Source organism: Cajanus cajan, chromosome 8, assembly GCF_000230855.2.
Source record: "Cajanus cajan strain Asha chromosome 8, NIPB_CcT2T_4, whole genome shotgun sequence".
Classification (NCBI taxonomy): domain Eukaryota; kingdom Viridiplantae; phylum Streptophyta; class Magnoliopsida; order Fabales; family Fabaceae; genus Cajanus; species Cajanus cajan.
Window position 1 is genome coordinate 53,399,287 of NC_138524.1, and position 11,190 is coordinate 53,410,476.

An 11,190-nucleotide genomic window follows, 5' to 3' on the forward strand; every position below is an offset into this window, starting at 1 on the left:
GCCTTTCGTTTGATGCTTGAAGCTTTCCTTCTTTTATCTTGATTCTAGTATAAGAAGTGGCACATGCTCTGTTCTTCAACTTGCCTGTACTTATGTTTTTTCGAAACACTAACACACATGTTAGAAATAACAATATGTATTATATTTGTCTCATTCAAAACTTTGTTGGGAATTGCTTCGTATGACTTAACAAATTTGGTGAAATGTATTTAATGTTCACATTTAATACACAAACAAACATCCTACTCTACAAGGAATAAAGACGAGGAAAAATGAAACAAGCCTACGAGTGAAGCTCAAGGATTTGCAAAGATCATCTTCAACAAGCATACTAAGAAGCTTGAAGATATGGAAAGATAGAAGAAAAATAATGATGGTAAAAATTTGTTTCATTCTTTTTGTAAAACTTTGTACTTAAATTTGTTGTATTACCTAGATTTAACTTTGTGTTATAGCTTGAAGCCTGAAAAGGTTTTTATTGTAAAGAATACTTGGTTGTTGAAGCCTGGAAAGGCTTCGTTGTTCAAAGAATACTTGGGTACCTTCTTGTTCCAGCCAAAGGGTGGACTGGGATTTTTTTCTTAGGTCAAGCCTCAAAGCCAAAGCATTCAAAAGTGTAATCTGTCGTCTTAGCTCTAGGGTTTTAGGTTTTATACTCTTCTTGTTCATGGGCCTTGCGGGCCTCGTGAATGTAGGGATTTCCTTAACCGTATCTATCTGGGAAATACTAGACGAACGAGGGTGGGACCTTGCCCTTGCTATCGGATACCTCACGTATGGTGGAGGTGAGATCGGACCCCGACCGACCATACCCGTGCTGGACTCCAATCGGATACTGGCCGAGCAGGCTCTTATTGGAGAGTGTGATCGGAGTTCGGCCGACCAGCTTCACATAGAGGAGCCGAGTCGGATAATGACCGAGTGACTCCTAGAAAGGGGGTCGGTTAAGGCCATGGTCGGCCTGGTGCCTGTAGGAAGTTCAGGTCGGACTCCGACCTGGACGGTCCACTTGCCTTCCAGCCCTGAGCCTATAAGGCGAGAGGGCTTAAGGCCTAACCCTTATGGTTCGTATCAGAGATAGACCGAGATATCTCGCATGTGGTTTACGTGGAGGAGTCGAGTCGGATAAGGACCGAGTGACTCCTAGAAAGGGGTTGGTTAGGGCCATGGTCGACTTGGCGCCTGTAGGAAGTTCAGGTCAGACTCTGACCTGGACGGTCCACTTGCCTTCCAGCCCTGAGCCTAAAAGGCGAGAGGGCTTTAGGTAGTCGAGCGGTTAGTCCAATTCCTTCGTGATGGGGTCGGTAAAAATTCGATTTGGTTGGTCTTGTCGTTCAAAATGCTGAAGGTGAAAAGCCTTCCATGGCTTGTCTCTTCACCTTACATTTGAAGAGACGTGCATTTATTGTAGCGCCGTCGTCGCAGCAGGCACATTATTACAGCGCCACGTGTCATGTGTTTCGTGTAACGTGAGCGTGTGTGGCCCTTGGGATTAAAGGGGCGCGATGTCTCACGTGCGTTGTCAATTCACGCCCTCCCGCGCACGTCTTTTCAAGTCTATAAATACATGCCCTTGGTGAAAGGCAAGTGTTTTTTCCCCATTGCCTCCCTTGTCAGTATTTCTTCTCCGGCGAACTTTCTCTCTTTTCTGGGCCTTCTCACGGTGGTTCACGGCGTTTCTTGTGGCATCTTTAAGTGAGGAAGAGGTGTTTGTGAGCCTTGAGGTATGCCCACCTACTTTATTGTGTTTGGTAGTTGTTTGTCTAAGTTTTCTGGTTGTTTAAAAAAGTTAGGTCCTTTAAATCATGGCGTCCATAAATTATAAGGAGATTTATGAATAGGTGAAAGATGATGTATTGAAATGTGAGTCTTCCATGAACTCTTGGGCCATGATGGAAAGTTTCAATAGTAAGAACGTAGTGTCGCGAGTCCCCGAAGACATCTTAGTTTGTGAATGTTGTATAGGTAGGGAGCCCGTGTGTCTGAGTTCGCGTTCTGAGCGTTTCACTTTTTGTTACGCCACTCTCATTTCTAGGCTTAGGGTTAGGTGGCCCCTCACCGAGTGTGAAAAAGGAGTGCTCTAGTGTTTGCATGTTGCCCCGACCTAATTCCACCCAAACAGTTGGGCCTTTGTCAGAGGTTTCGAAATATTGTGTCTTGGGCTCGGGATAACTCCGACCACGAGTGGGTTTTTTTTACTTTTTTTGAGGCTCGGCCCACTAAGCGTAATAGTTGGCTGTCCGTGAGTGGTGTGTCGGGTCGGGGATTGTTAACCTTATTTCAATCGTCCTACAAGGACTTCAAAAAATCTTTTTTCCGAATCCGATGTCGACCAGGACAGGAAGATGTGTTGGCGGGGTATCCTCTTTTTTGGAACAAGAACACAATATCCTTTGGCGGGCTAGATCTCGAGTCACTCTCCGAGAAAGAACGAGAGGATGTTAAAAAACTTGAGGATCTTAAAACTCTTTTCAACACTGCCAAACTCCTAGATCTAGAGAATAGGCCTGAAGAGTTGAGAATATATATAGGTATTACATTGTTTGAATGTTCATTACTGCTAAACTCTTGTCCTTCTCCCTTTGTTCCTTAGTATAATTTATGGTTGTGTTTTGCAGAGAGGATGGCTAGTCTAAGCAATCGGGAATTGGCGAAGCTATGGAAGCAGCAGAAAGCTTCCCTGGTCGCCGGGGTGGAATAATCATCTACTGAGAAGGTCGACGAGACCAATAGGCCGACCCCCTGGTCAAAGATGTTGCCGGGACGTCCCATAAACGTCGCCGAGAATCCGACAGGCACATCTCAGTGGTGAACTTAGAGACGGTCATAGCTGCCGAGGGAGATAAAGGCAATGCGGAAGTGCAATCCGCTGAAAGGACTTTAAGTATGTGCCTCGGGGAGAACTAGGACCCTATGGATCGTGGCACCGATCCTGGTAAAGGCTTATCTTTCTGGGATGAGAAATTCAATCATTCTGCCCACCTCCGCGAGACTGATCTACTCGCCGGCGACAAGGAAGATTTGGAAAAGATGAGTGCCTTTTCCATTGCCAAGGGAGTTGAGTCCTTGACCAATCGCCTTTCTGCTCTGGCTTTAATCAACGAAGACAAGGTTCGTGGGTTAGTGAGGGAGACTAAGGTACAGGGAAAGAAGATTTCTTCCCTTGAGGAGAGTCTGAGCAAAAGCAAGGCCGACTTCAAATGGGTGTCTACGGAACGGGACAAACTACTTGAAGGTCGTCGTACTTTTGAGGAGGAAAAGAGGCTTAGGCTTCCGAGAGATCAGGCTTCGAGAAGGAGCTTGAGGAGATCCGACTGGCCCGAGACAAGAACGCCAATACGGCCCAAGTCTTTGAGAATGAACTAGCCTTAGCGAAGTCGGAGGTTGAAAAGTTGCAGGTTGACCTTCAAGCTGCCAAAATGGACTCGTTGAAAAAGTTTGTGCAAGGTTTTGACGCTACCACAAGTCAAGTGAAGTTTCTTCACGCTGATATCGACCTCGGGGGACTCGGCTACTTCAAGGAAATTGTGGATGGGGAACTCGTGGATCCCCCGGAGGACGATTGAGCTTGACCCCGAAAACTTGTGCCCGCCATTATGCTTTTAATTTCTGTTGTGTTGCCTTTACAAATTTTTATTCACTTGTTTTTGAAACACTTATGAAGTACGTTCTTTTTGCTTGATATTGTGCGTAATTAGATTTAGGAAATCACCTTCCACCTAAATTCGTCATTTGAATGTCGATTGCACCCATTATTATGTTAACATATAAAATCAACGTTTAAAGCTTAGTGATAGGCCGCCGCAACGCCGAGTTTAGTAATGAGAAAATAATTCTAAGTCTTAGAAGTTTGAGTCTTGAAACAAGTTTAAGTCGTCGAGACGCCGATCTTAATAATTGAAAATAACTTTAAGAGGTTTTAAAATGACGAGAAATCGCCAAAATGCCGATTGAAACTATAAGAAAATAATCCTGTTTAAAAATGGTTTTAAAACCTTAGTGAATCGCCAAAATGCCGATCCTCCCCATATGAGGCAAAAATTATAATCTAAGTTAAAAAAGATGGTGTTTTCAAACCGAAAGTGATCGGTCAATTTCCGATTGCTCTATCAAAGAGACAAAATATAATCTAAGTTAAAAGAAGATGTTGTTAAACTGAAAGTATTTGGTCAAATTCTGATTGCTCCATCAAAGAGACAAAATATAATCTAAGTTAAAAAGAAGATGTTGTTAAACTGAAAGTAATCGATCAAATTCTGATTGCTCCATCAAAGAGACAAAATATAATCTAAGTTAAAAAGATGGTATTGTTAAACCGAAAGTGGTCGGCCAAATTCCGATTGCCCTATCCAAAAAGGCAAAATATAATCTGTTAAAAAGAAGATGTTGTTAACCTGAAAGTAATCGGTCAAATTCTGATTTCTCCATCAAAGAGACAAAATATAATCTAAGTTAAAAAGATGAGGTTGTTAAACTGAAAGTAATCGGTCAAATTCCGATTGCCTATCCAAAGGGGCAAAATATAATCTAAGTTAAAAAGATGGTATTGTTAAATCGAAAGTGGTCGGCCAAATTCCGATTGCCTATCCAAAAGGGCAAAATATAATCTAAGTTAAAAAGATGGTATTGTTAAATCGAAAGTGGTCGGCCCAATTCCGATTGCCCTATCCAAAGAGGCAAAATATAATCTTTTAAAAAGATGGTGTTGTTAAACCGAAAGTGGTTGGTCAATTTCCGATCCCTACGATGGAAAAATATTTTAAGTAAAAAACTTGTGAAGTTTCTGAAGACCTTGCAGTCGTCCAAATGCCGACCATATATAATCCACATGAAAAAGTATAAGTTAGACCTTTCGGTTTTAAAACCCAAAGCAATCGTCAAAATTCCGATCTCATAGTTGAGAAAATAGTTCTAAAAACTTAGATTTTTAAACTGGTAGTTTGGGGATACAGAGCAATCGCCTAAACCATAAACCCTAAACTTGTTAAACGAAAGTAATCGCCCACGTGTCGGGTCAAATAATAAGTGAAACATTTTCCAAATTAAAATGAATTTTGATCAGAAGATCGCCTAAAATCCGATTCAAGTAATAAACAGAAACTTCCCAAGTCAAAACATGGAATTGGGACAAACAAATCGCCCAAATGCCGATTTATAAAGAAACAACATGTGAGTCGCCCAAATGTCGATTCTTCCGACCGAATGTAAATGAGAGGCATCACCTTTAGTCGCGAATATACCGACTTAAAATGAGGAAATCAATCATATGAGGAAATGACGAAGCTAGAGATTCTATTTTGAATTCGGGGAGTCGTTCAAAAACCAATTGCATGAGCTTAATGAGAATGGGGCGACCTTCTCGATTTATACTCGCCCAGTCGAATTTTTACCGATCAATCACGAGTTTGTCTTCGAGTTATTTATACTCGCCCAGTCGGATTTGTACCGATCAATCACGAGTTTGTCTTCGAGTTATTTATACTCGCCCAGTCAGATTTGTACCGATCAATCACGAGTTTGTCTTCGAGTTATTTATACTCGCCCAGTCGGATTTGTACCGATCAATCACGAGTTTGTCTTCGAGTTATTTATACTCGCCCAGTCGGATTTGTACCGATCAATCACGAGTTTGTCTTCGAGTTATTTATACTCGCCCAGTTGGATTTGTACCGATCAATCATGAGTTTGTCTTTGAGTTATTTATACTCGCCCAGTCAGATTTGTACCGATCAATCACGAGTTTGTCTTCGAGTTATTTATACTCGCCTAGTCAGATTTGTACCGATCAATCATGAGTTTGTCTTCGAGTTATTTATACTCGCCCAGTCGGATTTTTACCGATCAATCACGAGTTTGGTGCCTTTAAAATAACACATGTTAGAAATCATAGAAGAGAAGTAGGGGATGATATTTATTAAAATTGAGAAATTATTAGTTTGTGGTGCCTCGTTAAAAACCTTCTCAGCAAAAAACCCCTCTCATTTTTACGGGGAAAAAATACTGAGTTAGGAAAAGAGTGCACCTAATAAAAAATGAATAGACTAACTATAATAGAAACGTAAGTTTGCTGCGTTCCAAGTCCTCGGTATCTTCCCTTCGTCCAGAGTTCTCAATCGGTACGCTTCTTTGCCGACCACGTCGTCAATTTTATAAGGGCCGACCCATTTTGGTGACAATTTGTTCCTCATTTGAGTTAGTTGAGCGCGCTTCAAAACGAGGTCTCCTACCACAAAATCTCTTGGGACGACCTTTGTATTGTACTTGAAAGCTGCCCTTCGCTGAGCTGCTACTTGATTTATCCGGGCTCTTTCTCTTGTTTCTCTAATCAAATCCAAATCAACTCGTCTTCCTTGATCGGATTCTTCCTTAGAGAAGCATGTTGCTCGTACAGAGGGTTCGGTGATTTCAATCGGGATCATCGCATCTGTCCCGTACACTAGATTGAAAGGGGTGTCCTGGGTCGACGAATGAACAGTCGTGTGGTATGACCATATCACTCGAGGAAGCTCCTCCACCCATGAAGCGCTAGAGTCCTGGACGCGCTTTTTCAATCCCGATAGAATAACCTTGTTGGCTGACTCCGCTTGGCCATTAGACTGGGGGTGTTCAACGGAAGTAAATGTCATTTGGATACCGATCTCCCGACAGAAATCGCGGACTCTCCCACTTGCGAATTGTGTCCCGTTATCTGATACGAGCACTTGAGGAACGCCATATCTGCATATCACATTCTTCCATAAAAATGTCCTTACCCTTTCTGCCAAAATAGTTGCTACTGGTTCCGCCTCGATCCATTTGCTGAAGTAGTCTAAGCCACTATTAAGAATTTCAACTGCCATACTGCAATCGAAAATGGACCGAGAATATCAATACCCCACTTGTTGAATGGCTAAGGAGACAGGATTGAATGGAGTCTTTCAGCTGGGGAATGGTGTAAGGTTGCGTGTCTTTGGCATCCATCACACTTTTGGACCCAATTGACGCAGTCGTTTCTCAAAGTCAGCCAAAAGTATCCTGCCCGCGCAACTTTATATACTAGAGCTCGTCCTCCGATATGACTTCCACACATGCCGCCATGCACTTCATCCATCACTCTCTGCGCTTGTGATGTAGTCAAACATCTCAGAAGGGGAGTGTTGAAACCCCTTCGATATAACCTTTCATTGATGACTACAAACCTGGGTGACTCCCTTTGTATCAATGACGCCTCCCTTTTGTCCTCTGGCAACTCTCCCCTTGTCAGGTATGCGATATACGGCCCCATCCACGAATCAATTTCTTCTTGGATGAAAAGAACACTTCCCTGTGGCTCATTAATACTCGACTGATCTAAGGTTTCCTAGATAACCGACCGAGTGGCCCCTGGCTTCTTTGTGCTTGCTAACTTAGAGAGGAGATCGGCTCGCGAATTTTGTTCTCGCGGCACATGGTTAAGTGTAAACTCTCGGAAGTTTTCCGATAAGAGCTTAACCTTTTCTAGGTACTTAGCCAATTGGGGATCCTTTGCCTGGAAAGTTCCAGCTACTTGCCCCGTGATCAACTGAGAGTCACTCCGAGCTGATAAACTCGTTGCTCCCATCTCATTTGCCAAATTCATTCCTGCTAACAATGCCTCGTACTCGACTTGGTTATTGCTTGCCCGGAATTCAAACCGTAGTGACTATTCTAGTAATATTCCCCCCGGACCTTCCAAGACGATTTCGGCTCCGCTCCCTCCTAGATTTGAAGCACCATCCACTGATAGAATCCATTGGGTTTCTCCAACTCTACCCTCCTCAACAGGAGGGGTCAATTCCATCAGAAAGTCAGCTAAGGCTTGAGCCTTGATTGCTCCTCTCGGCTCATACTTGATGGAGAACTCTGATAGCTCGACCGACCACTTCATCATTCGGCCTGCCAGGTCGGGTTTCTGTAAGACTTGCCGAATTGGATGGTCAGTTCAGATTACTACCTCGTAGCTCTGGAAGTAGTGTCTCAACTTCCTCGCGGTAACTAGTATCGCAAGGGCTAGCTTTTCAATCTTTTGGTACCTCGTCTCCCCTCCCTGTAAGACCCTACTCACGAAGTAAATAGGAACTTGAGAAGCTTCCTGCTCTTGTACAAGAACCGAATTGACGGCTCGATCGGACATCGATATGTAAACCAACAAGGGGAGATTTGGTCGTGGTTTTGTCAGAATCGGCGACGATGCCAGTGATCTCTTGAGTTCCGAGAAAGCTTCTTCACACTCGGTCATCCAAGTGAAACGATCGTTCTTCTTCAGACATTGGAAAAGCGGCAACACCTTATCAGCTGCCCTTGACAGAAAACGAGACAGAGAGGCCATCCTTCCCGCCAGTTGTTGAACCTCCTTCACCGTAGATGGGCTCCTCATATTGATGATGGCCGAGCACTTGTCGGGGTTTGCTTCGATGCCACGATGAGTTAGTAGAAAACCAAGGAATTTTCCTGCTTGGACCCCGAACGAGCATTTTTCGGGATTCAACTTGAGTTGGTACTTACCGATGGTGTCAAACAGTTCCTGCAAATCGTCAAAATGCCGATCGGCACTCGCCGACTTCACCACCATGTCGTCCACATAAGGTTCCACATTCCGACCCAGCTGATTCACTAAGACTTTGTCCATCAATCGTTGATAAGTCGCCCCCGTGTTCTTTAGGCCAAACGGCATAACCCTATAACAAAAGTTGGCTTGATCCGCTATGAAGGATGTCTTGTCTTTGTCTGCCGAGTGCATGCGGATCTGGTTGTACCCCGAGTAGGCATCCATGAAGCTCAGTAACTCGTATCCCGACGCTCCATCAACCAAATAGTCTATGTTGGGCAGCGGGTATGAGTCCTTTGGGCAAGCCTTGTTAAGATCGATGAAGTCCGTGCACATCCTCCACTTTCCATTACTTTTGCGAACCATCACCACATTCGCCAACCATGTCGAATACTGGATTTCTCGGACATGTCCCGCCTGTACTAACTTTTTCGTCTCTTCCGCAATGGCCCTTCGTTTCTCTTCTCCAAACTTCCTCCTCTTCTGGATTACTACTTTTGCATTCGGGTCTATAGCTAGTCTGTGGCACAGAAAATCGGGGTCAATGCCAGGCATTTCGCTGGAGTGCCATGCAAATTCTGACGCATTTTGTTTTAAAACCTTGACCAGCCTTTTTTCATTTTTCGGGGTTAAAGAAGTACCGATCTTCACCGTTCTTCCTTCCATCACTGCTACTTCCTTAACATCCTCCGCGGGGGCAGGTTGGTGGTCAAATTGTCCCATCCTAGGATCCAGTTCAATGGAATGAATGTGTTTTTCAGCTGGTGTGGAATATAAACGCCTTCTCGCCTTCAAACTGTCCGCATAACACCTTCGGGCGACCTCTTGATCTACAGTGAGGACTCCGACATCTCTATTTGGCAATGGGTACTTCACTTTCAGATGTGATGTTGACACGATGGCCCCTAGTTTGTTCAACGTAGGCCTGCCGATGAGGATGTTGTAAGATGACTGAGCATTCACCACCAAGAACCGAATGGTCACCGTTTTCATTTACTAGCGCTGACCAAAGGTCGTTTCTAGATCGGCATACCCCTTAGCCATAACCTGATCTCCTGCAAAACCTACTAGGGTCCCCGCGTAAGGTACTAGTCGGTCGTTGGGGATCTTCATTCCCACGAAAGCTTCCCACAAGAGGATGTCGGTCGAGCTTCCCTGGTCGACCAGAACGCGCTTCACGTTATAGCCCATCACTATTGTCGATATAATGATAGGATCATCCTCGTGAGGAGCTACCCCTTCGTAGTCGGCGTCCGAGAAGGAAATCGTGGGTTGGGGAGGTCGGCAAATTTTCGACACTAACAGGACGGAGCGCGTGTACCTTTTCCGAGCAGCCGAGGTGACTCCTCCTCCCGCAAATCCTCCTACCACTGTGTTGAAATCCCCGTGAATTGCTTGTTGATGGACCTCCGATGACTTTGTTGGGGTGTCCTTGGGGGGAGTCCTCTCTCTATGCCTATCCCTCCTTGTGTCGTCCTGTGCACGCCTGTGTCGCCTGTCCGATGAGCCTTCTTCCTGTTTTCTTGCCAAAAACTTTTTCAGGCGTCCCTCCTTGATCAAACGTTCGATCTGTCTTCTAAGGACGAAACAATTTTCTGTGGAATGCCCATGAGTCCTATGAAACTCACACCAGTCGGTCTTGAAGGGACCCAATTGGCGCTCCGTCGCTGCTGGGAACTCAAATAGCGACGCATTGTTGACATCATGAAGTATCTGCCTCCTAGGGACGTTGAGTGGAGTAAACTTTTCTTCCTCATTGCTTCGTGTCCACTCGCCCCTTACCCGACCACCGTGATCTGCCTGTCGGTAGTTACTCTCCTTAATGTTGTAACAATCACATCTCTTACTCCAATCTGAGCGCGGTCGGAGGTGCTTATTGCCCTCCTTGTTGTTGCCCCCCGCTTCTCGGCTTTCCGCTGCTCTTTTGTTAATTTGTCCTTCCTCCGTCTTGATGTGACTCAGGGTGAAAGCTCTCACTTCCGACATCGTTTTACAATTTGCTCTCTCGAGTGCGATGTCGAAAGCTCCAGACCTTAGACCCTTCTGGAATGCGATGACTGCCATCTTTTCATCCAACGACGCTTTCCTCAAGGCGACCTCGTTGAACCTTTGCAGGAAGTCCTTCAGCGACTCCTCGCGTTGCTGTTTGAGGTCGAACAAGTCCGACGTGATCGGTGGTTTCTTCTTGTTAGCGGCAAACTTTGCCATGAAGAGCCGACTAAAGACATCGAAGTTGGTGATTGATCGGTCAGGGAGACCACTAAACCAATCAAGTGCTACCTTCTTGAGCGTGCCCATGAACAGCTTGCAACGGGCTTCCATACTCGCTCCACAAATCAGCATCTGAGCTCGGAAATTCGTCAAGTGCTGGCTGGGATCCTAAGTTCCATCGAAAGGCTCGACTTGAGGAATCCGATGATCCCTCGGGATGGTCTCGGCCTCTATGGCTTCCGAGAAAGGTCGAAAATCCCTAGGGACTTCCATCATGACATCTTCCTCCACCGTCCTGGCGTTGGCCGCTATCATGGCCTGCATCTCATTCGCTCGCCTCCTGATCTCTTCATTCTCTCGTTGAATAGCCTCCTCTCTCTCCCTGGATCGTGCGTTCTCCTCCATTAAGCCATTGATCAAGGCCATCACTTCCT

General features: G+C 45.0%; 1 protein-coding gene across 1 annotated transcript; it reads right to left on the reverse strand.

Moving 5' to 3' along the window:
- Positions 1-9,541: 9,541 nt before the first annotated feature.
- On the reverse strand, positions 9,542-10,867 carry LOC109819092 (uncharacterized). Its single transcript, XM_020384684.2, has one exon. It carries the CDS (start codon positions 10,865-10,867, stop codon positions 9,542-9,544), a length of 1,326 nt encoding a protein of 441 aa, XP_020240273.2.
- Positions 10,868-11,190: the final 323 nt, after the last annotated feature.